This window comes from Tauraco erythrolophus, chromosome 14, assembly GCF_009769465.1.
Source record: "Tauraco erythrolophus isolate bTauEry1 chromosome 14, bTauEry1.pri, whole genome shotgun sequence".
NCBI classification, from domain to species: Eukaryota; Metazoa; Chordata; class Aves; order Musophagiformes; family Musophagidae; genus Tauraco; species Tauraco erythrolophus.
Window position 1 is genome coordinate 494,708 of NC_141478.1, and position 27,852 is coordinate 522,559.

The 27,852-nt window shown below is 68.7% G+C and overlaps 6 protein-coding genes across 6 annotated transcripts; 3 read left to right on the forward strand and 3 right to left on the reverse strand.

Annotated features, from left to right (window-relative positions):
* The first annotated feature begins 1,688 nt into the window (after nt 1–1,688).
* ANPEP (alanyl aminopeptidase, membrane) lies at nt 1,689–7,409 on the forward strand. Its single transcript, XM_086620089.1, is given in 24 exon segments — nt 1,689–2,282; nt 2,284–2,386; nt 2,389–2,455; nt 2,710–2,855; nt 2,938–3,074; nt 3,165–3,291; nt 3,401–3,555; nt 3,629–3,742; nt 3,893–4,036; nt 4,134–4,199; nt 4,313–4,378; nt 4,581–4,753; nt 4,844–4,920; nt 5,057–5,190; nt 5,273–5,328; nt 5,449–5,596; nt 5,761–5,852; nt 6,031–6,141; nt 6,234–6,378; nt 6,380–6,402; nt 6,477–6,577; nt 6,580–6,616; nt 6,799–6,880; nt 7,164–7,409. Coding segments are annotated over 24 exon segments (2,892 nt in total). The 5' UTR covers nt 1,689–1,853; the 3' UTR covers nt 7,323–7,409.
* Nucleotides 7,410–8,606: 1,197 nt separating this feature from the next.
* Nucleotides 8,607–9,975, reverse strand: LOC147527823 (uncharacterized). Its single transcript, XM_086620529.1, has 3 exons — nt 9,387–9,975; nt 8,998–9,308; nt 8,607–8,711 (listed from the first exon to the last, which is right to left on the reverse strand). The coding sequence occupies exons 1-3, from the start codon at nt 9,973–9,975 to the stop codon at nt 8,607–8,609; spliced, it is 1,005 nt and encodes a 334-aa protein (XP_086476655.1).
* A 3,229-nt stretch (nt 9,976–13,204) lies between these two features.
* LOC147527824 (uncharacterized) lies at nt 13,205–14,547 on the forward strand. Its single transcript, XM_086620548.1, is given in 3 exon segments — nt 13,205–13,732; nt 13,734–14,117; nt 14,485–14,547. Coding segments are annotated over 3 exon segments (975 nt in total).
* Nucleotides 14,548–16,434: 1,887 nt separating this feature from the next.
* LOC147527825 (gonadotropin-releasing hormone II receptor-like) lies at nt 16,435–18,402 on the forward strand. The gene is made up of 5 exons (XM_086620549.1): nt 16,435–16,477; nt 16,558–16,609; nt 16,848–17,418; nt 17,608–17,812; nt 17,966–18,402. Exons 1-5 carry the CDS (start codon nt 16,435–16,437, stop codon nt 18,400–18,402), a joined length of 1,308 nt encoding a protein of 435 aa, XP_086476675.1.
* Nucleotides 18,403–21,029: 2,627 nt separating this feature from the next.
* TMED3 (transmembrane p24 trafficking protein 3) lies at nt 21,030–23,020 on the reverse strand. Its single transcript, XM_086620402.1, has 3 exons — nt 22,838–23,020; nt 21,858–22,106; nt 21,030–21,266 (listed from the first exon to the last, which is right to left on the reverse strand). The coding sequence occupies exons 1-3, from the start codon at nt 23,018–23,020 to the stop codon at nt 21,030–21,032; spliced, it is 669 nt and encodes a 222-aa protein (XP_086476528.1).
* Nucleotides 23,021–25,442: 2,422 nt separating this feature from the next.
* Nucleotides 25,443–27,038, reverse strand: ANKRD34C (ankyrin repeat domain 34C). The gene has a single exon (XM_086620487.1). The coding sequence runs from the start codon at nt 27,036–27,038 to the stop codon at nt 25,443–25,445; it is 1,596 nt and encodes a 531-aa protein (XP_086476613.1).
* Between the last annotated feature and the right edge of the window lie 814 nt (nt 27,039–27,852).

The following is a 27,852-nucleotide window of genomic DNA, read 5'->3' on the forward strand; positions in this document are numbered from 1 at the left end:
ATGTGAGGGTACGGGGGTGCGGGGCCAGGGCCTCGAGGGAGCTGGGTGTCCGGGCGGGTGACGCCCTACGCTGTGTGTGCCCGCGGTGTCTGCGTGGGACACGGGACACGCGTGTGCGCCGCCTGCGAGGGCTGCGTGGCGGGGAGGCTTTGCGGTGCGGGGTGCGGGAGCCAGCATGTGCCGGGGCTGGGGCACGGGCAGCATGCGGGGGTGCAGGCAGCCTGGGGAGGGGGCGCAGGGGCTGGCTGGTGTGAGGGGGCTGAGCCGGGGGAGCGCCCGCACGGCAAGCCCGTGGGGTCGGTGCGGGGCGGAGGGCGTGCGGGGTGCCCAGCACCCCTTGGCAGGGGGTGTACCAGCCGTGGGTCGGTGCCCGCTGTTCCCCAAACCCCGCGCCTCTGGCCAGGGCGAGGGCAGGGACCGGGGGACAGCGTGCCTGTGCCGCAGCCCCGCACGCAGCGGGGGCGGCCGGGCTCTGCGGGGCGGGGGGTGCCCGGGGGCACTGCGGCGTCCCGGGCGGCTCTGCCGGGCACAGCGGTGCCGGCGGGTGCGCCCGGGCGCTGTCGGGGACAGGGCACGGGTTCCCGAGGACACCTCTGAGGGTCCGCCCCCTCCCTTAGAGCTGCGGCTCCCAGCAGGACCTGCCCATGTCACCTCGCTGCAGAGATAGATCTTGGGAAGAGGAGTGGGTATTGCCAGGGCGAGATGCGGCACCTCCCCTCCCCACCCTGCCCGGCACGGGGACTTCACCCCGCAGCTTTCGGCTGTGCCCCGTCTGCCACCTGGGAAAGGCTTTGGCAGAGCTCCTGGGGCCAACCCACACGGCCTGGAAGGCTCCAGCTGCTCACCCCTGCCAGGGCAGAGCTCTCGTGGAGAAGCACGTGCCCTGGCCCTGGGTGCCAGCGCCCTGAGCCCCTGCGTGTTCACTTGGCTCCAGCCGGGCCCTTGGCCAGGGGCTCTGTGCTGTGGGGTGCAGGCAAGGCTGCGCCCATGGAACCCACTGGCTCCCAGCCGCATGCTGTGCCAGTTGGGACCCGCAGCTCACCCGGGCTGTGGCTGGCAGGAGGGCTGAGCATGTCCCATGGCATAAACAGGCTGCTGAGTGCCCCGTGGCTGGCGGTGGTGGGCACATGCCTGCTTGGGCTGGATTCACGGAGCCCGGAGTTTGACCTCCAGTTGCGAGCTGGGCCGTGCACCCTGGACTTTGAGAGGGCTGCTGGCAGGGCGGGCTCCTCCCCAGCGTGGTCCTGGGCTGCACCCACACCACCGCGGCCCCCTGGGGCTGCACCCCGCACCCTCCCCCTTGCCCCCGGCATGTGGGCAGCCTGGTGAGGTGTGTCCCTGCCAGGGTGCCCTCAGTCTTATCAGCGGGTCTCGCGCAGGCAGAGGGGCGGCCAGGACCCCCTGGCAGCAGTGCAGACCCTGTCCCTCGATGGCAAACGGGCTGACACTGAGCCAGAGACCAGGCTCGAGCTCGCGGCAAGGCAGGGACGTGGCCGCCGGCTGTGACCACCCGCTCTGTCCCTCCTTTTGCAGGGCCAGGCTGATGCTCGGGAGGGACCCCAGGAGTCCTGGCCCGCAGCCCGTGCCCGCTCCCACGCTGCCCATCCCTGATAGTGCAATCACGAGCTCCCAGTTTTACCCCCCTGCCGCAGCGGCACTGGGTGTTAGTGCTCCTGCAAGGCCAGGAGGCGGGCGGGTGGAAAGCTCATCCTGGGGGCCACCACCCCAAGCTTCCTGGTCATTTAATACTTCATCCATTAACTTGGACTAATAAACCTCGTGGGAGCGATAGGCTAAAAGCCGTGCCAGCCGGGCAGCACGTCCTTTGTGAGCACCGCTCCTGCAGCCTCGCCATGGCAGCCGGCTTCTTCATCAGCAAGAGCGTGGGCATCGTGGGCATCGTGCTGGCCCTGGGGGCCGTGGCCACCATCATCGCACTCGCAGTGGTGTATGCCCAGGAGAAGAACAAGGTGATAACTCCTGACACGGACGACACCACCACCACCACCACCACCACGGCCGCCCCCACCACCACTGCCGCTTCCGACGCCTGGGACCTGTGGAGGCTGCCGACGACGCTGCTGCCGGAGTCCTATGAGGTCACCCTGCAGCCCTTCCTGACTCCTGATGAAAACGACATGTACGTCTTCAAGGGCAACAGCAGCGTGATCTTCACCTGCGTGGAAGCCACCGACCTCATCCTCATCCACAGCAACGAGCTGAACTACACCCTGCAGGGGTCCTTCCTCACCTCGCTGGAGGCAGTGGATGGCTCCAGCGTGCCCCTCCATCTCCGCCACCTGGCTGGAGACCACCACCCAGTACCTGGTGGTGCAGCTGGACAGCGCGCTGGAGGCGGGCCAGCGCTACCGGCTCTTCAGCATCTTCACGGGGAGCTGGCCGACGACTTGGCCGGCTTCTACCGCAGCGAGTACACGGATGAGAATGGCGACAAGTAGGTGGAGGGCAGGGGGCCAAGGGGGTCATGGGGCTGGCCTGGGGCTGGCAGAGGACACGGGCTGGGTTTGGGGCTTCTCTCCTTCTGGGACGGTGGGATGGGTGTGGGAGAGCTTCTGTGCCCCGCTGTGTCCGCATGGCACCCCAGCGTGGAGGGGAGTGGGGAGCGGGCAGGGCACGGGGTGAGAGGAGGGACCGGGGGGGTGCCAGGCCCTGCAGAGACCCCCAGGTGCTGACGGGATTTGTTTGCAGTGTGGTGGTGGCCACCACGCAGATGCAGGCAACCTCCGCGCGGAAAGCCTTCCCCTGCTTCGACGAGCCGGCCATGAAAGCCAACTTCACCGTGACGCTGATCCACCCCTCCAGCCACGGGGCCATTTCCAACATGCCTGCCAACAGTGAGTGGGGCAGGGGGAGCCCGGTGGGGGTCTGGGGGCCTGGCAGGGCTGTGAGGTGACCCCCTCCCTCCCCTCCCTGCAGACACCTGGCAGCAGGAGATCGACGGCGTCGTCTGGAATGTCACCGAGTTCCAGACCACCCCCAAAATGTCCACCTACCTGGTGGCCTTCATCGTCAGCCCATTCACCTACGTGCAAAACGTCTCAGGGGGCGTGCTGGTAGGCTGTGTGTGGGAGGGGCACCCCCTGCTTGCCCGGGGTCTGAGCCCGGGCAGCGGCTGAGCCCCACATCTCATCTCTTCCCTCCAGATCCGCATCTGGGGCCGCCCTGAGGCCATCGAAGAGGGCCAGGGCAGCTACGCGCTCGAGGTGACCGGCCCCATCCTCAACTTCTTCGAGGAACACTACAACACGTCGTACCCGCTGCCCAAGTCTGGTGGGTGCCGTGGGGTGGCCGGATCCCTGGAGGAGCCGCCAACCGCAGAGAGGGTGGGAGGTCCAGCACCCTGGCAGCGGTGTGCCAATGAGACCCCTCTGTCCCCCAGACCAGGTCGGCCTCCCCGACTTCAACGCGGGCGCGATGGAGAACTGGGGGCTGGTGACTTACCGGGAGAACTCACTGCTCTACGACAACACCTACTCCTCCATCAGCAACAGGGAGCGGGTGGTGACCGTCATTGCCCACGAGCTGGCCCACCAGGTACCTGCCGGGCCCCCTGCCCACCCCGTTGGCTGGCTGGGCCTGGCTGACGGGGCGCTGTGCCCCCCTGCAGTGGTTCGGGAACCTGGTGACGCTGCAGTGGTGGAACGACCTGTGGCTGAACGAGGGCTTTGCCTCCTACGTGGAGTATCTGGGTGCCGACTCTGCAGAGCCCTCCTGGAACATTGTGAGTGCCAGGGCCAGGGGGTGTGGGCAGGGGGTGTGGGCAGTGGGTGAGGGCAGGGAGCACGGGCACCCTCTGCACCCCTGGGGGCTGCCCCCACTGCCAGGAGGGTGCAAGCAGGGCTGAGGCGGGTGCTGGCGCTCACCCCCGCAGAAAGACCTGATGGTGCTGAACGAGGTGTACACGGTGATGGCGACGGATGCCCTGACCACCTCCCACCCGCTCTCCTTCAGCGAGGAGGAGATCAACACCCCGGAGGAGATCAGCGAGGTCTTCGACACCATTGCCTACAGCAAGGTGGGCGCGCGAGCGCCAGGCGTGGGGATCCCAGGGAGGCGGGGTGGGCTGCGGGGTGCCCCGCGCACCCGGGGTCTCTCACCCGCCGTCTCCGCAGGGAGCATCGGTGCTGCGGATGCTCTCCGACTTCCTCACCGAGGACGTGTTCAAGGACGGGCTGCAGGTGAGGCTCTGCCGGTGTGGGGTGGGTGGCCTGTGGCATCCCGGGTGCTCAGTGGGTGTCCTGCACCCCGGGCCTGCCCATGCCCACCCGTCTCTCCTGGTGCTCTCCCACAGACCTACCTCCACACCTTTGCCTATGGAAACACTGTCTACACGGACCTCTGGTCCCATTTGCAAGAGGTAGGAGGGAGCTTGCTGCTCCCAGCTGCTTCCCCGACCCAATCCCTTCCCCGCCACTGCCCCGGCTCTCGGAGGCTGCCGGCGGGATGGGGTCTTGGCCATGCAACCACAGTGCACTGAGCAAGAAGTGCAGTGCCAGCCGAGCCCTGTGCCCCCCCCAGCCCCCCGGCACCGGTGACCCGCAGCGCTGCCCTCCCCACAGGCTGTCGACGAGAACAATGTCTCGCTGCCCGACTCCATCAGCAACATCATGGACCGCTGGACGCTGCAGATGGGCTTCCCCGTGGTGACCGTCAACACCCTCAATGGCAGCCTCAGCCAGAACCATTTCCTGCTGGATCCCAACTCCACGGTGGACACAACCTCTGACTTCAAGTGAGTAGGGTGGGGGGCAGCAGTGGCGCGGGGCCGGGGGGCTGGGGGGGGTGACAGATGGTCCCACTTGCCTGCCTGTTCCCGGCACAGCTACACCTGGATCGTGCCCATCACCTGGACAACGAACGAGACCACAGGGGACCGGTACTGGCTGACCAGTGTCTCAGGTACGGTGCACTCTGCCCAGACTGGGATCGGGGGTCTCGCTGCCACCTCCCCTGCCCCGGCAGGGGTCAAGGTCCCCTGGGGGAACACCGGTGGGTGGAGGGGCAGCTCTGGCAGACCCTCCTCTCCTCCTCTCAGACACCAATGAGGATTTCCAGGTGAGCAGCCCCAACTGGCTCCTGCTGAACCTGAACGTCAGCGGGTATTTCCGCGTCAACTACAACCAGGAGAACTGGGACCAGCTCATCAGCCAGCTCTCCACCGACCGTGAGGTACACAGGGCATGGACGTGGGCCCCCACCTTGCACGCCCCGCTCAGGGCTGCCCTGAGACGCTGACTCTGCCCTCTCCCAGGCCATCCCCATCATCAACCGTGCCCAGATCATCGATGACGCCTTTAACCTGGCCAGGTGAGCCGTGCCAGCTGCCCTGGGTGCCCGCCAAGGCGAGGGGGACCGGCAGGGTGGGTGCCCCGGGAGTGGGCAGCCGCAGCGGAGCGAGGAAGCTGACTCTACCCTTGCCCCTTGCAGGGCTGGTTACATCAACGTGACCTTGGCCTTGAACACCACGCGGTTCCTGAGTGAGGAGACGGAGTACATGCCCTGGCAGGCGGCACTCGACAACCTCGAATACTTCCAGCTGATGTTTGACCGCAGCGCAGTCTTCGGGGTGATGTCGGTGAGCAGTGCCAGCGCCGCCCAGCCCCGGCCCCGCCATGGGTCCTGCCGCTCGGCAGAGCCCCGTGCCGGGGGAACGGGGGTCAGGAGCTGGGTCTGCACCCAGAGCTGGGCGGGGGGCTGCTGCCGGTGCTGCCGGGCACTGACCATCCTCCTGCTCCTCAGAAATACATACGGCAACAGGTGACCCCCCTCTTCAACTACTACAAGAACGTCACCAATGAGTGGGAGACCATCCCCAGTGGCCTGATGGACCAGTGAGTGCTGCAGCCCTGGGGCCAGGCTGGACCACCAGGGTCTGCCCGACCACACTGGGACGCTCACCCTAGTGTGCACCAGGAGAGGGCATGGCCCCGCTTGCAGCCTGGCACCGGCCAGCTGGTGCCAAGCTGCCATGTGCTGGTGCCCAGCCCCATGTGTCCCCTCTCTCCCCAGGTACAATGAGATCATTGCCATCAACACAGCCTGCACCTATGGCATCACTGAGTGCCAGGAACTGGCCACCAACTACTTCAACCAGTGGCAGCAAAACGTCTCCAACAACCCGTGAGTCCCCAGGGTGCCCCGGTGCCAACCGTAGGCGACCGGACTGGGCACGAGAAGGGGCTCCCGGCTGAGACGGCTCTTCTCTCCCGCAGGATCCCCCCAAACCTGCGCTCCGCCATCTACCGCAGCATAGTGGCCACGGGTGGGGAGGAGGCCTGGGACTTCATCTGGGAGAGGTTCGAAGAGGCCAGTGTCGTGTCCGAAGCCGACAAGCTCCGCATTGCTCTCACCTGCAGCCCCCTACCCCTGGATCCTCAACCGGTGGGTGCAGGGTCTCAGGTGGGTGTTATGGCTCTGCCCCTGCCAGTCCCTCACCCAGCAGTGTTCCCCCCCAGGTACCTGCAGTACACCCTCGACTCCAGCAAGATCCGGAGGCAGGATGCCACCTCCACCATCAACAACATCGCCAGCAACGTGGTGGGGCAGCCCCTGGTCTGGACTTCATCCGTGCCAACTGGGAAACGCTCTTCACCCAGTGAGCACTTCATGGGGGGATGCGGGGGACCAGCCGGGGCAGGCAGCATCCCCGTCTGCCAGTGCCTCTCGGGGTGGGGGGAGCACCATCCCTTCCTGCGGCCGTGTGGGGTCGGGGCAGCCCAGGCCCCTGGTGCTGCTCTGCCCGGGGTCCGCGGCTCAGCCATCCCTCTGCTCTCCCAGGTACGGGGGCGGCTCCTTCTCCTTCTCCAGCCTGATTTTAGCGGTGACCCGGCGGTTTTCCTCGGAGTTTGAGCTGCAGCAGGTGAGGCTGGACCCTGGCAGGGTCTGTGGGACTGGGCACCTGGGACCCTGGCCTCGGCAGGAGTCAGGGCACACTCAGAGCTGCTGTTGCCATGCAACCTGCCCTTTGCCAGCAGCTCTTGGGAGGGAAGCTCCTGCCCCTGCCCCTGCCTCTTGTGTGCCCAGGGGTCTGGGCAACTTCCGTCCCTGTCCTGGGCTGCCGGGGTGCTGCCATGGGCTGCTGGCGTGGTGCCGGGGGCTGTCGGAGCACCCCACACCTGTTCCAGCTCCTCCTCTCCCGGCAGCTGGAGCAGTTCAAGGCAGACAACCAGGACATCGGCTTCGGGTCGGGGACGCGGGCGCTGGAGCAGGCGCTGGAGAGGACCCGCACCAACATCAACTGGGTGCAGACGAACCAGGACGTGGTGATGGCCTGGTTCGAGAGTGAGACCGCCTCCAGCTAACCGCACGGCCCGGCTGCTGTGCCCCCTCCTCCCGGCTGGCCCGTGGGGCCTGCGGGCAAGGGATGGGCTGTGGGGGCTGAGCACGAAGCTCCCAGACCCCCATGGCCCGGCCGGACCCTCACACACTCCCCAGCTCTACTCACTCCATCCTCTGAGACCCCCAGCCCCAAACATTCCCTCCCGGTGGCCCCCACGTCCTCCCCGGGCCAGCCCAGCAGGTGGGGTGGGGGCTGCTTCCCGCGGGCAGGGCCTGGCGCCTGTATGATGGGCAGCAGAGGAGGGACAGGGGGCTTTGGCCTGGGGGGCTCTGCTGCCCCCGGCTGCCTGGGGCGGCTCTGGGGGGCTCTGTAGGGGGGTGGGGGTGTAACTAAAGGCTCTCCCGTCAGCTCTCTCCGCCCGCCCGGGATGCTGGGGGGCTGCCGGCTCTGCGGGTCCGGCCTGGGGGGATGTGCCGGGGCACGGGCAGGAAGCGCCTGGGACCCTGCGGCGGGCTCGGGGTGGGGGCCGGGGCCACAGAGCCCCCCGGGCCGTTAGGAGCCTGGTGCTAAGTGGCTCTGGGGGCTTTGCCGACGCCAGCCCCCCCGGCCCCTCCGTCTGACAGCTCCGTGCGAGCTCTCCCGCTGCGCCCCCACCCCGCGCCCTGCTCGGGGTCCGGCGTGCCCGCTCCCTCCGGGGCCGGGGGGTCTGCGCGGCCCCCCGCCGGGACAGACGGTGCGGGCTCAGGGCGGGAGGCAGCCGCGGCGTCCGTGAAGCAGCCGAACAGCCGTGCCGGGCAGGAGGGGGTGCCGGCAACCGGCCCCCCGGGGACTGTCCCCCGCGGGCCACCCAGGTCCCCGAAGGGACGGAGCCGGACGGTCCCAGCCTCCCAAGTGCGTTTCTTGCAGCCCCGGCCCCACACCCTCGCGAAGGCTTTGGGCACAGGGATGGGGTGGGAGCTGCCCTTGCAGGGGTCAGTGGGGCGGGGGCAGCCCCCCCGGGTGGTGGGTCCCTCTGCCACCCCAGCTCTGGGCTGCGGTGTGGGCTGGGAGGGGGCACCGAGCCCTGCGGCTGGAGGCAGCGTCTGGCTGTGTGTGTGTGTGGGGGGGTGCCAGCCTGTGGGGCGCCCCCGGCCCCCAACCCTGCCCGTGCCGGGGCGCAGCGAGGAGGGTCTCGCAGTAACAAGCCGGGTTGCAGCGGTGCACGGCAGCTTTAATGAGGGGCCCTTTCCCGGGGTCCATCCCGCGTGGCCCCGTGGCACGGCCACGGCACCGTCCCCCGCGGGGCCTCTGCAGCTGGGGGAGCGGATCAGCTCCAGCCCCCCCAGTGCCGCGCTGGGGTGCAGCTGGGCAGGACGGGGGCTGCACGAGGGGCTGGAGAGATGAGCCTGTCCGGGGCCGGTGGGTTGCCGAGCTGCGTGGAAAGAGCTGTGTTAGGTGAGTGGCTGTGGGAGGGCACCGTGCCCCCCACCATGCACCCCGTGCCCCCCACCCACCCTCACGCCCCACTCCTGGGCTGGCTCTCTGGCTCAGCACGCATCCCGCTGTGCCCCCCAGCCCACGCAGACACTCCGGCCGTGGCATGCAGGGGGATCTGCACGTGCAGCCCTGCCCGCACCCCGCGGGGAGCATCCACTCCCCCCCTTCCCGCCCATCCCCGGGGGGTGCTGGAGTAGGGGCTGAGGAGGGGCCGTGGGTACCTGGTGGGGCGCAGGCAGGTGGGAGCCACGCGCGGGGGTCCCAGGGAGCCCAGTGTCCGTCGGTCCTGCCCCGGGAGGCTGGCGGGGGGCTGCAGGCTCCGGGCAGCAGGAGGAAGCCGCTTCGGTGCCCACGGGCACGGTGAGTCTTGGGGGGGGCTCCAGCGAGGTCACTGCTCCGAGGCTGCGCAGCGGTGACGACCAGGAGGACCCTGAGATGGAGCCGGGGGTCCTGTGCAGCTCCGGGGGGGTCCCCGTCGCAGGAATGTAGGGGGGCGACCCCCAGGCCTCCATCCCCACGTCGGGAACCCCGAACACCTCGGGGGGGGTCCCCGCAGCGGGGACATAGGCAGGCGACCCCCACGCCTCTGTCCCCATGCCAGGAGCCCCGTGCAGCTCCGGGGGGCTTCCCGCCACGGGAGGTGACCCCCAGCCCACACTGGCGGCGGGTGAAGCGTCCCGGGGGGCCGGGGCCGGCGGGTGCGGGCGGGGGGCCGGGGGCTGGCAGCACCCCAGGCCCTGGGGGCAGAGCGGGCAGTGCCGGGGGGCCGCCCCCCGCCGCCGGGCCGCCGCCTCCTCGCCGAGCCCCAGCAGGGCCGAGAGGTGGGCGATGTAGCGGATGGCGAGGCGCAGGGTCTCGATCTTGGTCAGGCTCTGCCCGGCGGGTGCCAGCGCGGGCGGCAGGTAGTGCCGCAGCCGCAGCAGCGCCTGTGCCAGCCGCCGCATCCGCAGCTTCTCCCGCTCGCTGGCGCTCTGCCGCGGGCCCCCCGGCCCCCCGCACCGGACCCCCTTTCCGCCCCCGGGGCCGCACCGCCCGGGCCCACCGCCGGGCCGCCCCCGCCGTCCCCCGGGACACGGGGACGCTGCGGGAGGGACCGGGGAGGCGGCGCCGGGGAGGACCCCGGGCCGGTCCCAGCGCAGGGCACGGCCCGCCGGGGGCTGGAGGCCCGCGGGAAGGAGCGGGGCTGGGGGTCCGGCCATGGCTGGGGTCCGCTCCGCTGCCCACGCCTGGGGGTGCCCGGGCAGCCCCGGCTTTATGCGGGGCCGGGGTGCGAGGCGTCACCTTTGCCTGGAGGTGTCAAAAGCTACGGAGCCGGGCTGGGGCCGGCCGGGAGCCTGGGAATGCCGGGCCCATTTGCAGAGGTGTCAGTTCTGACTCCTCCGACCCTTAATTGGCGCTGCCCGGCGCTGGGAAGTGTGCAGGGACCAATTCACACGGCCGTGAGAGATGCGAAGGCGCCCACCGGCCCTGCCAGAGCCCGCACGGCCCCGCACGGCAGCTCTGCCAGGCCAGCCGGGCTGTGGCAGCCAGCGGGCACTTGACCTTCCAGTGCCGGGACCCTGAGCCACCGGCTCTGACACCCGACGGTGTCCCCACACCTCCCCTGCCCGCTGCACAGCCCCCAGCCCGGGGGTCGGGGGTCCTGGGTGAGCTCCCAGCCCAGCCCAGGCTGGTGTGCTGGCGGTGGGACCAGTGTGCTCCCTTCCCAGGTGATGTCTCTTCACCCGGCCGTGCTGCCTCGGTCTCCCTCATTCTGTGGGGTGCAGCCCTGGCTCTCTGAGCTCCTGGTGTGCTCTGAAGAAGCTGGAGGAGCAGCCTGAGTGTTTGTGGGGACCCATCGGGCCGTGCCCCCTGCATGGAGTTGAGGCTCCTTTGTGCTGCTTGTCTAGCTGGTGCAAACCCCAAACTGGGAGCTGGGGTCCCCGAGGCAGTGGGCAGCATCGTGGTGGGCTGCTAAGCCCTTCAGGATGCTCCAGGGCAGGGGACTCTCCCTGCGCGCGTGTGCTGGGGTACACAGGAGAAGTGGGGGGAGGCAGCTGCTCGCCCAGCTCTGGGGTGGGGAGCGCTCCCAGATGAGGGCTGTTTGTCAGGATGCTTTTGTGGCACTCTGCCCTGGGCTGGGCACAGCCTCTGGGCACCGTCTCTGCCAGCCGTCCCTGTCCTGGCCAGAAGTACAACAGCGCACGGCCAGGGCTGGGATCCGTGCAGATGTCTGATCCCCGGGAGGTGCTGGGGCAGGGATGGCGGGTCCAAGGCAGACAGTAAGGTGTCCTGGGGAGGGCCTCCAGTAGGGCCTGAGGGGACGCCATCCATAGGAGGGCTGGCTGCTCCCGGAGCACGGGTCTGAGCTGAGCACCAACCACCTGGGGAGGTCTTTGGCCAGCTTTGGCCAGCAGCACCATCAGGAGCTCTGCAGCTGATCTCCATTCTGGTGCCCTCACCACATCCTCCCCATGGCCCTGTGCCCGTGCTCCATCGATATGGGCTGGAGGGATATGGGGGGACCCCATCTTCTCAAGGTGTGAGGGGCCGTGGGGTCTCCCTCGGAGTGGCTCTGACCCCAGGGCCAGCACTGTCACAGCCCAGCCGTGCTCCAGCACTTGTCTAAACACAGAGAGAGGTGGGAAGCTGCTGCCCAGCGGGGCCGCAGAGCTCATTACCCAGGAGCTCATCAGCTAATGAGACCCAGGAGGGGGCCTGGGAATGGGGGGGAGCCGGGCCAGGGCAGCACAGCTGTTGGGTGCAGAGCACCCTGCCATGCTGCCCGGGCCAGGCTCCTGCTGGACCCCCACTGCAGCCCCCAGCCCCAGAGATGGGTTTTGGGACAGTGTCAGACATCTGTGCACCCAGAGATGTGCTGTGGGTCCCATGGGCACTAGCACCCTCGGACCTTGGACGTGGCAGTGGCACCACACTTCCTCCAGCAAGAGGGGATTAATAGCAACGAATTCTGGCTGTTTTGTGTCGTGTTCATGATGTCTGCAGGACGTAACGGCCAGTTCAGGTGCCAATATCCTCATGGTGCCTGGCAGGTGGTGTGGGTGCCAGGACCAGGGCTCCACTGGGGGCTGGGCTGCAAGGATGATGCCTCAGGATGCACGTGGCTCTGAGCAGCACTGGAGCTAGGTGCCATGGCACGTTTGATGGCAGGAAGGGACTGTGGCAGGTCAGTGCCCCATCCCTGCAGCCCCTGCACTGCTGGATGCCCAGGGCCCTGCAGCACCCGCACAATAGGGCTTTGAAACCTCCCGGGTGCCCTGGCCCTGCCACAGGCCTGAGCAGCGTGCCCAGCTCCAGTGAGCGTGGCGAGGATGGCAGGAGCGCTCAGCTGGTGGTGAGCCATAAGCAGGATTTATCTCGTCACCTCCGTGTCATGGCACTGCCAAGGAAAACTGAACGAGCTTCGTGTGACCACTGGGAATCACAAGCCCATGAGCAACGAGGCGCTGGCTCACCCGTCGTGTCATCAGCATGCAGCTTGGCCCTTTGCCCTGCTGGCATCGGGCCTGTGCCCCACTCCGCGCCCCGCTGCTGGGCCTGTGCCCTTGCCCAGCTCTGGCTGACACCTGGTAGTGGGGGAGCCTGTGCACACCCGGTGTGGGTGCCCCGGCCCCCCCTGCCCGCTCCCTGATGGATTTTCCTTCCCGCGGCGGGGCCGGGTTTCCCTGGAAACCTTCGCACCCGCCGGCACCGACACCTGCGGGGCCTGGGAACGCGGCGGGGGGGCCCCTCCCAGCCCCGCCCCCCCCCCACCGGGGTCACCGCGCCCGGGCCGCCCCTCCGCCGCACCCGCCGGCACCGGGCAGCGGCCGCGGCTCCGCGCCGGGGCTCAGCGGGCGGCCGCGCTCATTAGGGCCAGCGTGTGAAACCCCATTAGCGGGGGCTGCGGGGGACCTGCGGCGGGGGGGGGGCCGTGCCACCTCCCCCAGCACCGGGCGTGGGGGTTCATGTCCCGCAGAGCCACGCTGGGCACCGGGATGCCCGGCTGAGGCCACGCTGCTGCCAGGATGGGGCAACGCTGCATGGGGGGGGGGACGGACGTGGACACCCAGAGCCCGCTGCAGCCCCCACTGAAGGCCCTGCAACAAAACCCAGTGCAGCCCCACGGCAGCCCCCACTGCAGCCTCACTGCATCCCCACTTCAGCCCCTCTGCAGCCCCACGGCAGCCCCCACCACAGCCCCCGCGTGGGGCCCAAGCCCCATCCTCAGGACGGCGCCGGGGCTGAGGGATGCCGGGGCGTGGGCAGCACAGAGCAGCCTCACACCGCTGGGGTAAAATTCGTCACCCGTGTTCAAAGCCGGCTGCCCCCGGCCCCCCCCCCGGCCTTTGAAGTGCTGCTGCTGCGGCCACGAAGGTGCCACTTCACACCTCTGGCCCCGCATAAAGCCGGGGCTGCCGGGGGCCGCCGGCACACGGCCCCGCAGCCATGGCCCGCCCGGCAGCCCCCGGCCGCCCGCTCCCCGCCACGGCCCTGCTGCAGGACTGGGGCTGCCGCGGGCCCCCGGACCCCGAGGGCTACAGCAGCAGCTCACCCGCACCCTCGCCCGACTCCTGCGGCCTCTCGTCCCCCGCCGCCGCCCGGGGACCCTGCCGCGGCCCCCCCGCCCCCCGCCTGCGGGGCGGCCCCGGGGGCAGAAAGGGGGTCCGGTGCGGGGCGCCGGGGGGCCCGCGGCAGAGCGCCAGCGAGCGGGAGAAGCTGCGGATGCGGCGGCTGGCACAGGCGCTGCTGCGGCTGCGGCACTACCTGCCGCCCGCGCTGGCACCCGCCGGGCAGAGCCTGACCAAGATCGAGACCCTGCGCCTCGCCATCCGCTACATCGCCCACCTCTCGGCCCTGCTGGGGCTCGGCGAGGAGGCGGCGGCCCGGCGGCGGGGGGCGGCCCCCCGGCACTGCCCGCTCTGCCCCCAGGGCCTGGGGTGCTGCCAGCCCCCGGCCCCCCCGCCCGCACCCGCCGGCCCCGGCCCCCCGGGACGCTTCACCCGCCGCCAGTGTGGGCTGGGGGTCACCTCCCGTGGCGGGGAGCCCCCCGGAGCTGCACGGGGCTCCTGGCATGGGGATAGAGGAGTGGGGGTCGCCTGCCTATGTCCCCGCTGCGGGGACCCCCCCCGAGGTGTTCGGGGTTCCCGGCGTGGGGATGGAGGCCTGGGGGTCGCCCCCCTACATCCCTGCGATGGGGACCTCCCCGGAGCTGCACGGGGCTGTCACCCCCAACGCGTCGTCCTGGCTGTCCCCCCCTCACTGCGCAGGGGCAGAGGCCCCCCCGGACCTCCCCGGCGACCCCCTCCTGGACGCGGGGCTGATGCTGCCGGAGTTCGTGGACGCGGGGACGGTCACCCAGGTACGTGCGCTGGCAGCGGCTCGGGTGGGCCCGGGTGGCCCCAGGATGGGGCGGGCATGGGGCAGAACTCAGCCCCATCGATGCGCTTGGAGCCTCCCAGCTCTTGGGGTTCGGGGTAACCGCAGCCTTGTGGGGGGTGTCCCCACTCCTCCCTGCAGCGGGTGCGTGCGGATCCCATAACCGGCTCCCATTGCCCCGGGTGCCACCCTCCCTGCTGGCTGTGGGGGCCCATCAGCTGGGACGGACCCGAGGCCGCGGTCCTGCTTGTCCCTGACCGGGAGCCCTCCTGGCGGGTGGGGTCTCTCAGCCCCCATTCCTGCCCCCCCGGGACCCCGGCCCTGTCTCACCCACGCTCTGATCCCCCCAGGACCTCTCCGCCGACCTGCTCTCTCTCTTGGAGGCTCTGCTCCCGCCGCAGCCCCACGACTGACCCGGACGAGCCCCCGGGCCGCCGGGGCCGGAGCCCCCGGTGCCACGTGGCCCCACGACGCGCGGACCGGACGCCGGCAGCTGAGGACACGCGTGTCCCCCCTCGGACAGCCGGGAGGTGGGGGGGGGACGAGCTGCCACTTGCGTGAGCCCGGAGCTGTGCTGGACGTGCTGGGGCAGCCGCGACTGTACATAAATAAACCCGTGTGCCCCCCCGAGTGTCACCGCGTGGCTCTTCCCGCGGCGGGACGGGACGGGGCGCAGCGTGCCCGGCGCTGGGGGCGGCTCCGGGGCCGGGAGAAGCTGGCTGAGCTGGTGAAGCCCCCCGGCTGCAGCAGGGCAGGCCCTGTGCGTCCCGCCGGGCGTGGGCAGGGCTCCGGCACGGATCCAGCCCCCCCTGCCCGGGCTGCGGGGGCCGGGGACCGCGGCACGGAGCTGCGCGGTGACATCCGCGAATCCAATGCGGGGAGAGACACCTCCTGCCCCGGGGCCTGTCCCCCGGCCGGGGAGGGGTGGGGGTCACCAGCCCCCTCCGGATCCGCCCGCGGGGCTCAGTGCGAGCTGAGCACCCCTGTGCTGGCGCCTGTGAGAGCCCCCCCGGCGCGCGGTTAACTGTGGGTATTTGGGGTCCAGCAACAGGGGAAGGGCTCGGGAGAGACTGGAGACCCCGCAGGCGGAGGGGGGTGCAGGGGGGCTGCAGATCTGCCCCCCAGCCCCCTCGGCGGCTCCCTGCGGGTTGCGGGGCCGGGTCCTGGGAGCCCATTAGGGGCCCCCGGCGGGGCCTGGCAGCCGGGTGCTAACGCGCCGGGGGCCCTTCTCCGCCCAGTCCGGGGGCTCGGGGGCTGGGGGTCTGCAGGGCTAATGAGCCCCACTTATCTGTGAAATGACTTGCTAATCATGTTAATTCCCTCTGCCAGGGGGGCGAAGCCTTTGAGATGCAAAGCAGCCTCCCTGCCCTCCCCCAGGCCGGGGTTCGGGGGACGCGGGGACAGGCACAGGCAGGGGAGCCTGGCGGAGGCAGGGTCGGGAGAAGAGACCTGTGGGTCTCTGGGTCCCCCCAAATGATGCACCCCCAAAGTGGGGCACCTTTGTGCACCCCGTTGCCCGGCCCTGGCAGCACCGGGCCCGGCACTGGGGAGGGGAGGGTGCAGTACCCACCCGGACTGGGGCCCGGGGCAGGCCCTCTCCCCGGGCTGAGGCATGCTCAGGCTGGGGGGGGTGGTGGTGGTGGTGGTGTGTCCCTCCCAGGGCTGTGGGGCAGCTCTCTGCGCCCAGCTCCTTGCCCAGCTCCCTGGCCCTGCTGCCTTGGGCACTTCCCGTCCTGCCCTGGTTGGGGGCTGACTCAGGGGGCTTCCTGGGGCAGCTGAGTGAGGTGCCAAGCAGGGGCCACCCCAGCCCCGCAGCGCTGGGGTGGGATTTGGGACGAGCTTGTGCAGGGGGCGCAGGAGAGCGGGACAGAGCTGCCTGCCTGTGGGCGAGGGGTACAGGGACTCAGAGCTCAGGGCAGAGCTGTGTGCGTGCGGGCACACGTGTGTGTGTGTGTGCATGTAGGCATGTGTGCATGCGACAGGACTGTGCATATGAATCTGTGTGTGTGAGCACTGTGCACGCTTACGTGTCTGGGTGGGTGGGAGGGTGGGTGGTGCGGGGTGAAGGACCAAGCCGTTCCAAGCTGGCTGCGTCAAGAAGCAACCTGAGCTACCAAGGGCATCCCACCGGCCGCCTGCTGAGCACAGCGTGGAGGTGGCTGCAGGCGCCGGCACCACAGCGGTCCCTGCGCTGCTCCCCCTCTTTCCCTGGTCCCCTCTGGCTCGCTGCCGCTGGGCACCGTGCGGATGCAGGAGTCCTTGGCGCAGAGACTGGGCAGCGTGTGAGCAGCGGCCCCGACATGACCCATCTGAGTGGTGCTGGGCAGGACACCCTGGCAGGAGGTGAGATGGGTGGGAGGAGAGGGCGCCTGGTCCCCCAGGAGCTCCGGCATTGGGTTTGGAGGGTCTCTGTCCCAATGCAGGACCACGAGGGATGCTCCGGGGTGAGGAACTGATGGGCAGGAATAGCCTTGGGTAGGTGGTGGGTTGGGGTCAGCTGAGATGATCTCCCCCTCCCCTGCCTGATGCTGAGGACCCTTTGCAGCTCTGTGGAGGGGGCTGCTGGGGGCTCTGGAAGAGCAGCAGGGATGCAGAGAGCAGCTGAAAATGGGAGCACAGTGAACTGGGGTGGGGGTCCTGGGGTGGCACCGTGACCCTGAGCAGGAAGGGTGACCTGTGCCCCCCGGAGCCCCCACCCCAGGGCCCTCTCCAGGTGGGCTGCTGCTGCCTGTCTGCCTCTCACTGCAGGAAGGGGCCAGCCAGACCCAGACCCTGCAGCAGGGAACGCCAGCGCTGGCAGCCTGCCCCTCCCTGAGCGGGGCTGCGCCTGGAGCCCCCAGGCCGAGGAGCCTCTGCGGCTGCCCACCTTCTCCCCCGCCGCCCAGGCCCGCGTGGCCGTCACCTTCGCCCTCTTCGCCCTCTCTGCTGGCTGCAACCTGGCGGTGCTGTGGGCAGCGGGGGGCCGGCGGGGCAGCCGGCGCTCCCACATCCGCCTGCTGCTGCTGCACCTGGCCGCCGCCGACCTGCTGGTGACGGTGGCGGTGATGCCGCTGGACGCCGTCTGGAACATCACGCTGCAGTGGCGGGCGGGCGACCTGGCCTGCCGCCTCCTCATGTACCTCCGGCTGCTGGCCATGTACGCCTCCGCCTTCGTCACCGTCGTCATCAGCCTGGACCGGCAGGCCGCCATCCTGCACCCGCTGGCCATCGCCCGCGCCCGCAGGAGGAACCGCATCATGCTCTACATCGCCTGGATCCTCAGTGCGGGGCTCTCGGTGCCGCAGGTACCCGTCCCCGGGGCTCCTCTCCAGCCCCGTGCCCCATGGCAGATGCCCGCCTGACCCCTGTGCTGGCTCCTGGGGTGCCTGGCCCAGGACCCTCCAGTGGTGCCCTGCCTTTGGGAGGTGTGGGGTCCCCCATCACCCTGCGGCCCCAGGGAGGGGGCTGCCACCCCACCTTTGCTCTGCCTCCAGCTGTTCCTCTTCCACACGGTCACCCTCCGCCCCCCACACAACTTCACCCAGTGCACGACGCGGGGCAGCTTCCCCCAGCCCTGGCACGAGACCCTCTACAACATGCTCGGCTTCACCTGCCTCTTCCTGCTGCCACTGCTCATCATGGTCTGCTGCTACACACGCATCCTCCTGGAGATCTCCCGGCGCATGGGCTCCAGCCTCTGTAAGTGCCCGGGCACCAGGCTGCCGCGTCCCCACACCTGGGGTCTTTGCAGGGAGCCTGGGCAGGGGGCACCCCCTGGCCCTCCCTTGGGTGTGGGGTCCCTGTCCCACGCGGGCAGCTAAGCGTCCCTTGCTCACGGGTCGTACCCCGCAGTCTTCTCCCAGGACGTGTCGCTGCGGTGCTCCAGGAACAACATCCCGCGGGCACGGCTGCGCATGCTGAAGATGAGCCTGGTCATCGTCTCCTCCTTCATCCTCTGCTGGACCCCCTACTACCTGCTGGGGCTGTGGTACTGGTTCTGCCCACGGGTCATGGAGAAGAGGGTCTCACCGGCCCTCACCCACATCCTCTTCATCTTTGGCCTCTTCAATGCATGCCTGGACCCCATCACCTACGGGCTCTTCACCATCCCCTTCCGGAGGGGCTGGGGCTGCCCCTGTGGGCACGGCCCCCAGCCCCAGCCCCCCTCCCCAGCCACCGGCTCCTTCCGCTGCTCGGCCTCCTCCCTGCCACCCAAGCGGGGTGTCGCGGGTCTGCAGGGGCAGCAAGTGCCCGCCGGGGCTGGCTCCTGCCAGAGCAGCTCCCTGTGAGATGGGCATGGCCCCGTGCCCATGGGGACGCCCGGGGTGCTCAGTGGATACCCAGGCTGCAGGCGGGAGGGGACTGGGAGCAGGACAGCAAGGGCAGGACGGGTCTGGCAGGGATGGGGTTGCTGCCACTCTGTACCCACGCCCCAAAATGCCTCTGCAGGCAGTGGGGCTGGTGTGGGTGCCCCCTAGTCCCCTCTCCTCTCTCTGCACCTGCCAAGCCCTGCACAGCTGCTGGAGCAGAGCCCAGCACAGCAATAAAGTGTCTGACGGCCACCGCCTGTGCTGCCTGCATCCCCGGCCGCGAGCTGGGCTGGGGTCCCCAGGGCCAGCACTGCTGGGGACAGGCTGGGTGGGAGCCCTGACCCGCTGGCCCTTGGTGGGGCAACCGATCCGTAGTCAGTCTTGGCTGCTCCTGTCCCTGCTGCGGGGTGTTCCCAGGGTCCCAGGGATGGGCAGATCCAAGGGTGTCTGGCAGGTTGGCCAAGGCTGGGTGCTGCCCTTTCTGCAGTGCCCACTGGGGTGGTTTGTCCCCCGTGGGGCTCCTGGTCCCAGTGGGGCATGGGGCTGGTCTCTGCTGGCAGCGACAAGCTGGCAGCAGTCCCTGGGCACCACACTGCCTGCGGCAGCCTTGCACCCACTGGCAGCGCTGCGCGAAACGGGAGCTCTCAGCTCCTGCTGAAGGTCGTAGCGAGGCACAGGGGCTCAGCGGCTCCCGGCTGCGCGGCAACTGCCCAAGGCCAGCGCTGCCGCGGGAGCTAGCACAGCCAGCGGGTCCGGGAGAGGTTGGGGAGGTGGGAACGGGGCTACCACACTCACATCGAGCAGGGGCTGTGGGTGCCTGGGCCCCTTGCTCCCACCCTGTGCCGTGAAGCAGCCGGTCTAAGCCCTGCGGACACACCAGGAGGAATGCCAGGGGTGAGGGACGGCTCATGTGAACGGCCCTGGCATCCCCCAGCCTCAGGAAGGGTTACTGGCAGAGCTGGGGTTTGCTGGAGCCAGGACTGAAGCAAGAGGCCGACTCCAGACAGTGTTGGGGTCCCCACTTCACTGTGGTGGGTTGTTGCCCGCTTTGGTCCCTGCTGCCAGGCAGGACCCAGAGCCAGGGATTTGCCCGTTGTCCCAGGGAAGCCCCCGCTGACAGCCTGGCCTCGTGCACGAGCGGACCTGTCAGCTGGGGACGGCTGGGAGAGCTGCTCCTGCCACTGGGGCTGCCTTGGTTCTGGCATCTGGTCCCATGCCAGCGGCATGCTCAGCTGGTGCACGGCAGGGCAGCGGGCAAGCGGTGAGGGCTGTGGTCACCGGCTGCACCAAAACATCTCCTCTTGGGCAGGGGTCTGCTGAGGGCCAGGGCAGAGACTGGCATCACCCCGGCGGGTGCTGAGCCTGCCTGCAGAGAGCAGGGGGTCCCGTGCCTGGAGGGACAGGTGGGGCCCGCTGCAAGCAGGGGTGGGCAGCTCGGCAGTGGCCATGGCCATGCCTCGCTCTCCATCCTGGCAGCAGTGCCCAGTAACGGCAGCGCGAAGCACGGTCGCAGGGGTTTATTACGAAGTGGCAAAGTAAAATGCCAGTGGTGCTGCTCCGGCTCTGGAGGAGCGATCTGGTACCCGCTCAAGGGCTGGCGGCGGCGGCTGGCACGCGGGGCTCTCGCACAGGGTGGTCTCCCAGGGGGTCTTGTGGGGGGTCTCTGTTTTGTGGGGCTCCAGGGAACGGGGTTGCAGTCCCAGGGCACAGGGGGGTCCTTGCTGCTGCTGGGGCGGGGATGGGGCTTCCTTGGCATGGGTGGGGCAGAGCTGTGCCCACTGCCACTGTCTGCCAGGCATGGCAGGGGGCCAAGGCCCGGGCGTGGATATAAGTATGAAAATACCATCTCGCATGGGGCATGCCGCTTGCTCCCGTGGCAAAGGGCCTGGGAAATGCTTTGCTGGGAGGATGGGGGCTTGGAAAGCAACGGACCGAGCAAAAAGCCCCTGCTGAAACCTCGCCTCCGTTTTTGAGCCAGCGGCTCCTGAGATACTGCTGCCAGCTTCAGCCCTGCTGCGGGGAGCGCCCTGCCTGCTGCGGGCATGCAGGGTAGCTGTGCTAGCCCTCCTCTGCTTGCTGGCATGGGGCCCGCAGTGTGCAGGGCACTGATGGCATGTGGCTTGGGGCAGGAGGGCTTGCGAGATGGGTGCTGGGTGGGTCAGGGTCGCCCCGTCCCCTTGCTGGCCTGGGCAGAGCTGCCAGCCCCGCTGGGAGTGCACGGGCAGCGAGTGGCCTTGCCGGTACCCTGCAGTCACATCGGCCTGCGACAGTGCACCAGGCGCTGGACACGGGGCCAGCGCGTTGCTGTGGCTCCAGCCAGGCCACCCGCGTCCTGGGTGGAGTGGGTGAGTGGGGCCAGACCGGGTGGGCGAGGGGACAGGGCTGCAGGGCAGGCGAAGGCAAAGCAGGGGGTGATGCTGGGGGGACTGGCCGGGGGATGCCCACACTTGGGTAAACATTTTCCATCTGGCTCAGCAGCATCATGGCAGCCCCTGCTTCCCCCGGCCACCTCCCCATGGCAGCACCTTGCAGAAAACAGAGCGTGACCAGGGAGAACGCTGCCTGCCCGCTCCCCGCCGCAGTCCGGGCGCGGGACGGCTGTGGCTCTAGGTGCCGGCCCCGCCGCTGCCGGGTCTCTTCTCGGTGAAGAAGCTTTTGAGCAGCACCACTTGCCCAATGCTGACCACGAAGAGGATGAGGGTTTCCCCGACCGACCAGTACGAGACCCGGCCGTTGAGGTCTTCGGCTCTGCTCCGGTCCTGCGCTTCCCGCAGGCGGTAGTGAGTCTGGGAGTCGATCACCGTGTTCAGAGCCTCGTGGATGGTGACGCAGGCGGACTCCATCTAGGGACACAAGCACGCTCCGTCGCTCCTGACGCAGGACAGCTCACGCCTGGCGCTTGTGGCCGGGGGAGCTGAGGACCGAGCTGGGGCACCCGAGAGCAGGACAGCAGCGCCCTGAGCCGCTGGGTCTCTGCCAGCCCCCACCCGAGAGCACTGCTGCTCAAAGGGGCAACGCTGGAGACCGTCCGGTGGAGGGAGCCTGCTGTGAGCACCAGGGCACAACTGAGAGCCCCACCAAGGTGCTGGGGGCCAAGGGCAGGGTCTGGGTCCCAGCCCAGGGCGCAGCCATCCCTGTGGGCTCACTCCAAGGGATGCAAAAGCTTTGCCGCGCTTCCCTTGTGTGGGATGGAATCTGGGTGCTCAGGCCCCGGCGAGGTTCAGACCCAGAGCAGCCCTCCCCGTCCCTCTGCCCACCACTGCCGGGAGGAGGACGTGGCCTGCACGCAGGGAGGCGGTTGGCTGCGGTTGGCACTTCTGCATTTGGCAGAGGGGAAGGTGGATGAGCCCCCAACCGCCGTCCCGTGGGGCCGTTTGGCCGCAAGCGGGAGCTGCGGCAGGACCTTCCTCCCGCGGCAGCGCCCAGTGACCCACCTGTGTCAGGGCGGTGACGCGGTTGCTCATGTCGGGCAGGATCGGCGGCTCGTCGCCCACCTGGAAGTCGAAGTAGACGGTTTTGTGGGAGAAGGTGGAGAATTCGTTGCTGAAGCAGAAGGTGTAGACGCCCTTGACTTCGGTGCGGTGCGGGAAGCTGTCGTACTGCTTCTTGGTCTCCTTGTAGATCGTCCTGCCGTTGGGGTCCTCCACGTAGCAGTCCACGTCATAGTGTCCCCCGGAGATCACCTGCGCAAGGAGACACAGGTGGCACCTGCCAAACCACACGGAAAGAGCCTCCTGCCCCGGAGGGAGCTCTGCCTGGCCCCACGCCGGTGTGTGCAGCCGTGCCCTCAGCCAGCAGGCACCGTGCCCATGGCTGCCTGCCATGGGACGGGGGCCCAGGTTGTGCCCCGGGGAAGCTGTGCCCCATGGTGCCTGTGGTGCAGATGGGGTGCCCGGACAGGGGGCAGCCCAGGCCAGCCGTGATGGCCGGGTCAGGGGTTCCTGTGGCCACCACGGGCACACCCTGGTACTGGCTGTGGGGCGGGTGCTGCTGGGCACAGGGCCCGGGCTGAGAACGGCTCCCAGTGTGGTACAGGGACAGTGAGGGCGTGCATGGGAGGGGTGCGGCTACAGTCCTGCCTGGGGCACGGCAGGGCTATGGGCAGGGGGGGACTGGCACAGGCAGGGGCAGGGGTGCGGGCAGGAGCAGAGGCTGGGGTGCGGACAGGGGCAGGGGGGACAGGCACAGGCAGGGATGCGGGCAGGGGCAGGGATGCGGGCAGGAGCAGGGGCTGGGGTGCGGGAAGGGGCAGAGGGGGACAGGCACAGGCAGGGGCAGGGGTGCGGGCGGGGGAACAGGCGGGGGGCAGGGGTGCGGGCAGGAGGGGCACGGGCACAGGGGGACGGGCAGGGGCAGAGGGGGATGGGCACGGGCGGGGGTGCGGGCGCGGGCAGGGGCACGGGCGCGGCAGTACCTGGTAGTCCAACGTGAACTTGAGGCCGCGCTCCAGCTCCTGGTGGAAGCAGTGCTTGTCGCTGTCGGGCAGCTCGAAGGTGAGCTCGGTGCCGCCGGCCGGCCCGGCCCGCAGCGCGACCAGCGCCAGCACCAGCGCCAGCGTCCGCATCCCGCCCCGCATCATCATCCCGCCCCGCATCATCATCCCGCCCCGCATCATCATCCCGCCCCGCATCATCCCGCCCCGCATCATCCCGCGCGCGCCGCGCCGGCCCCGCCCCCGCCCCGCCCCGCCTGACGTGGCGCCCGCCCGGCACCGGCACCGGCCGCGCTTCCGCCGGGGGCGGCGCCTGGGCCGGTGCCCCCGGGCCGCGGCGGGCGGTCCCGGCCCGGCGCTGCGCTCTCCGTGAATGGAGCGGTGACGTAAAAAGTCCGTCGTGCGTTACGTGACGTCATCCTCCCGCACCGGGCTGCGTACGCCTGCATACGCGCGCGCGCCCATTCCATGACCACCCGGAGACACCCCCGTGGGAAAGCGCTTCCCGCGGGGCGCGGGGGGCTCCTAACGGGTGCCCCACGTCGCTGAGGGCGATGGGTGTTGCTCAAAAAAAGACAAAACGCAAAAAATCGGAATATTTTGAAATGAATGGAAAAGGCGACCTACGGGATTTAAAATTCCACACTCCAAAATATAAGACAAACATCATCGTTCTCGGGAAAATACGCCTGAAATTCCATCCGTGAGACATTCGACCTGCAGAAAGTGTAAACTTTAAGGCTGTGAAAAGAAAAGCCCCCCCTGGCTGTAAACAGCGTATTTAAACCCAAAAGGCTCTTCCAGAGAACGTTCCTGCGCAGTTACAACCTGCTCTGTGCAGGGGCCGTGCAAAGTCTGCGACAGCCCGGAGAACGACGGCGGATGCCCCGGGCAAGGAACACCTGGTTGGCAGCCACGTCAGCAGGACGAACGGACACGTGTGCCAGGCTGACCGCGGTGAGGGCAGAACGTGGCACCGCGGCGAGGTGAGGCCGCTGCCGCCTGCTCGTCAGAGCAGCACTGCCCGTGCAGCGGGCATCAGGACACGTGGGACTCCCCTCAGCAAACCCACGGGAGTTGTTCTTGCTTGGGTTTGTAGGAGTGGCACGACATTCCGGGGAGGCTGCAGATCCGAAACGCTCGGATCCGGGTCAGCGGCACAGGGCTGTGGGCCGGGTTTGCTCTGTGCAGCCGGCTCCGTGCGGTGGGTTTGGCTGAGACTGGCGGCACCTATGGCACACGTCCAGCCCATGGTCCCAAGGAAGCACGGGGTGAGGAGCGCTCCCCACTGCCAGCTGGTGCCTGGCTGGGGCCGTGTGGGTGGGGGTGGGAGGGGGCTGCCAGTGCGTGGTCTCGCTGCCCTGGTGCTGCAAAGCTGCCATGTGCTGCTGGTGCAGGCCCAGTCCATGGGGTGCCGCACGGCCCCGTCTGTGGGGCTGGGTGCCACACGGCTCCGTCGGCGGCGCTGGGTGCCCGGGTCCCTGCACACTCGGAAGGAATCACAGTCGTATCCTCAGTTCCAGCCACGCAGACGCGTTCGCTGGCTCAGACAGACTCTGGCTGCACCAGGACCGTGCTGTGCAGGGAGCTGCCGCAGACACCAACGCCACGCAGCCCCGCTGCAGCTGCCCCCTCCTCTCGCGGGCACGCAGCCACTCGCCCTCACTCAGCTCTGTTTCGGCCTCAAAGGACAGCTGTTGCAGTGGGGTCAGCAGGAGAGACGCGTCCGGGGTGCGGTGCTGTGCCCGCAGCTTTCCCCTGCCGGGACGAACCCCTAACGCTCGCCACGTGCCATCCTCGACAGCTTGGCATCCTTGCTCCCCCATCGTTGGCAGAAGCTTCCCACGCCGACCAGCTGCGAGCGCTCCCTGCCTGGGAACTCAGTGCTCGGAGTGGCTCAGTGCGGTGGGAAACACCCCTGAACCGCGGTCGCTTCAGAGATGGAGACGAACCCGCTGCGGACCCGGCCCTGCCGAAGGCGCCCGCTTGCAGCAGTAACGGCCGTGGCTCAGCCTCTGGAATTTAAAGCACTCGGGAATGTCCAAGGCGGAGGATTGGCGATTGTCTCCCTCTCCAGCGCGGAGGGTTGCTGGGGAGGGCTGTGTCTGCTCCTCCAGCCTCGGGCAGCGGTACGCTCCTTCCCTTCCCGGAAGGCACTTCATGATCACAGCAGCCCCACAGCTCCCTGGTGCGGGGCTCCGGATGGGTTTCTGTGTCAGAACTAGATGGAAGAAAAGTGGATTGGAAATAACGAGGAAGAAGTGAACGCCGGGCAGGAGCCTTCGAAGCTCGATGATCTCAAGTGGTCTGGGATCGGATCTGTTGGGTAGTCGCTCCCGGGAAGCCCAGCAGTGAATGAAGAGAATGAGAGACACTTCAGTGCTTTGGGCTGGATGCCCATGCTCTCCGTACAGCTCTGGCGAGCAGGAACAGGAACCTCCTGGTTCAGCCCCCGGGCACGGGTCTGACCCCCGCGGCTGCCAGCACTTTTCCTGGAGCCGGGCGACTGCTCAGTGTGGGAACCGTCAAGTTTCTGCAGGGGGAGCACTGGTCCAGTAACCTTCCTGGGAAGCAAATGCTGACTCAGCTACTGGGCCACTATTTCCTCGAAGTCGGCGAGCTGCCGCATCTGCTCCGCTTGCATGGAGTGTCTCCGGAGAAGCTTCCTTTTGGCTCTCAAGTCGCCCCGCCTGGGCGAGCTGGGAGCAATGGGTACCAGGGACTTCAAGCCAGCGGCAAGTGGGGAGGAGGATTTGCTGTTGAAGCCGATGTCGGGGATCGGGGGGTTGGGGTTCACATTCAAGGGGGGCAGATATCCTGGCCTCGTGTGGGAGATGTGGTCCAGCAGCAGCGTCCCGGACCCTCGCCTCTCCAGCAAACTGGGAGGTCGGCGCCGGATGGTGCCGGGCGATGTGCTGGCAACGCTGTCCAGGGATTCCCGCGAGCCGTCCAGCAAGGCCAGGTGGGACCCGCTGAGCTTCCTCCTCTCCGATGGCACCTTCCCCGCCTCGGCCGGGCCGAGGACACCGGAGAGCGGGGGGTCGCAGTCGTAGTGCTCGGCGCCCAGCCTGCGCCAGTGCAGCGCGTCCACGGCCGCGGCCGAGCCGGCGGCAGCGGAGTTGACGCTTTCTGGCCCTTCGGGCACTGTGCTCCGTCGGGGCAGGCGTGGGTGGGTGCCCTGGCTCTTGTCATGGGCTGCTTTCCTCGCCAGTGGCCCAGGGGCTGGCGGTGTCCGCAGCGCCTGCTCGTCTACCGGGGGGAAGAGAGAGGGGTCCTTGCTCTTGGTGCTGCCGCTCCGGGCGAGGGGAGCCTTTTTGGAGAGCGAGAGGTCGCCGATGCCCATGATCAGCTCGTTGTCTGCGCAGAGCCACGTGTCGTCGCGGTGCGCGGAGGCTGCCAGCACCGAGGGTGCGACCAGACCCCACGGCTCCGATCGCAGCCGCTTCAGCTGGGGCAGGCGGGCTCGCCTGGCCGTGCCGGCTCTCCGGCCCGGGGAGGGGGGCTCGTCAGCAGCCCTGGCAGAGGGGCTGTCCTCGGGGTGCGATGGGTGCGGGCCGAAGATGCTGCTCTCCTTCTCATCAGGAGAAGGTGCCGAAACGGGGTTTTTGGGGTGGGTGCTGGAGGGTGCTGGGCATGCCTCAGGGGGGACCCTCTCCTTGAACTCCAGCGAGGGGGGAACGTTCAGGTACTGCTTGGCGGTCTTGGTGCCAGAGGCTGACTTGTCCATGGTGATGATGATCACCTCCTTGCCCTTGGCTTTGCAGGCGTTCAGGAGGTGCTGCAGCACGTCCTTGTCCTCGGCGTTGATGGCGTGGACCAGAGCTGATGCTCCTGAGTGGTCCTCCAGGCTGGGGTCTGCCCCGTTCTCCAGCAGCAGGGACACCACGTCCCCCCCAGCGCCGTGGATGCAGGCATGCATGAGGGCTGTTTTCCCAGACTTGTCCTGGATGTTGGGGTCTGCTCTGTTGTCCAGCAGGTACTTCACCATCTTGGCCTTGTTAATGCTCTGATGGTCGACGTGCTTGGTGATGCAGGCCACCATCAGGGCCGTCTCCCCTTTCTCATTGCTCTCGTTGATGTAAGCCCCCCCTTCCAGCAGCAGCCGGGTCAGCCGGAGCCGGCCGAGCCACACTGCCTTCAGCAGGGAGTTCCCCCCCATCTCCAGCTCCGTCATCTCATCCATGGCACCGGCCGCTGCTCACTGGTGGGCAAAGACGGCGCCGGCCGGCAGCTGTGGAAGGAACCGCGAAGGAGAGGTGAGGTTTGGTCCTCAGCCCTGGCTCTCACTCTGCCCTGCCTTCCTGGGGCTCTCACACTCTGAGCACCACTCCACATCCCGCTGCCTCTCTGACCGCATCCACCCCACCGGTGGCACTAGGAGCCCCCCCGAGCCATCCCCCCTGCCCGCCTGCAGCACCACAGCCCCCTCCCGCAGGGTCTCCTGCTGCCCGCGAGGGTGCCTGGGGTGCCAGGCAGGTGAGTGGCAGTGGGAGGAAAGGCTTGCTGTCCTCGGGGATCTCCTGGGAGAAAGGGCTGATCTTGGCCAGCCGGGAGGCACCTCAGCCCGGCCTTCTCACGCCCGCACCACGCGTTTGCTGTCGGATACGGGCCCCTGCTCAGCAATCTCACCTGTACGATGTTCTGTACTATTCTCTATCGGCCATGGTGCCTCTGGCCCTTCCTCTGCTCTGGACGTGCCAGAGGACTTGGCTGCCAGGGCCCTGAGTGCACTGACTGCCCTTGATTGCCCTGACCAGCCTCACTGGAGACCCTCACCCACCCACCCACCTTCTCTCTGCCCCTGGATGAGGGGTTCTATTTAAATGCTGGCCCAGACTCCTGGTCCCAGGATGAGCTGTGAAGGTCCCTGAGGCTTCATCCACCCCTGTTGGACCAGACTTCTTCACTGGGCTTCTCTCCTTGGCCTGGGACCTGACTCGCCACCTTGCCTTGGCCTGGTGGTCGCTGTTGGTGGGACCTGTCAGTGGCTCGTCCCT

Bases quoted from the DNA above. Each gene is read 5' to 3' on its own strand.
- LOC147527823 (XM_086620529.1), bottom strand. From the start codon at position 9,975: ATGGCCGGACCCCCAGCCCCGCTCCTTCCCGCGGGCCTCCAGCCCCCG. The intron at 9,309-9,386 runs ACGGGGCTCCTG...CCCCCGAGGTGT, and splicing joins GGGAAGCCCCCCGGAGCTGC to TCGGGGTTCCCGACGTGGGG. The intron at 8,712-8,997 runs GTACCCACGGCC...CTTTCCACGCAG, and splicing joins ACCTGCCTGCGCCCCACCAG to CTCGGCAACCCACCGGCCCC.
- LOC147527825 (XM_086620549.1), top strand. From the start codon at position 16,435: ATGACCCATCTGAGTGGTGCTGGGCAGGACACCCTGGCAGGAG. The intron at 16,610-16,847 runs GTAGGTGGTGGG...GGCCCTCTCCAG, and splicing joins ATGGGCAGGAATAGCCTTGG to GTGGGCTGCTGCTGCCTGTC. The intron at 17,419-17,607 runs GTACCCGTCCCC...CTCTGCCTCCAG, and splicing joins CGGGGCTCTCGGTGCCGCAG to CTGTTCCTCTTCCACACGGT.
- TMED3 (XM_086620402.1), bottom strand. From the start codon at position 23,020: ATGATGCGGGGCGGGATGATGATGCGGGGCGGGATGCGGACGCTGGCG. The intron at 22,107-22,837 runs GTACTGCCGCGC...CTCCTTGCGCAG, and splicing joins AGTTCACGTTGGACTACCAG to GTGATCTCCGGGGGACACTA. The intron at 21,267-21,857 runs GTGGGTCACTGG...TTGTGTCCCTAG, and splicing joins GCGTCACCGCCCTGACACAG to ATGGAGTCCGCCTGCGTCAC.
- ANKRD34C (XM_086620487.1), bottom strand. From the start codon at position 27,038: ATGGATGAGATGACGGAGCTGGAGATGGGGGGGAACTCCCTGCTGAAG.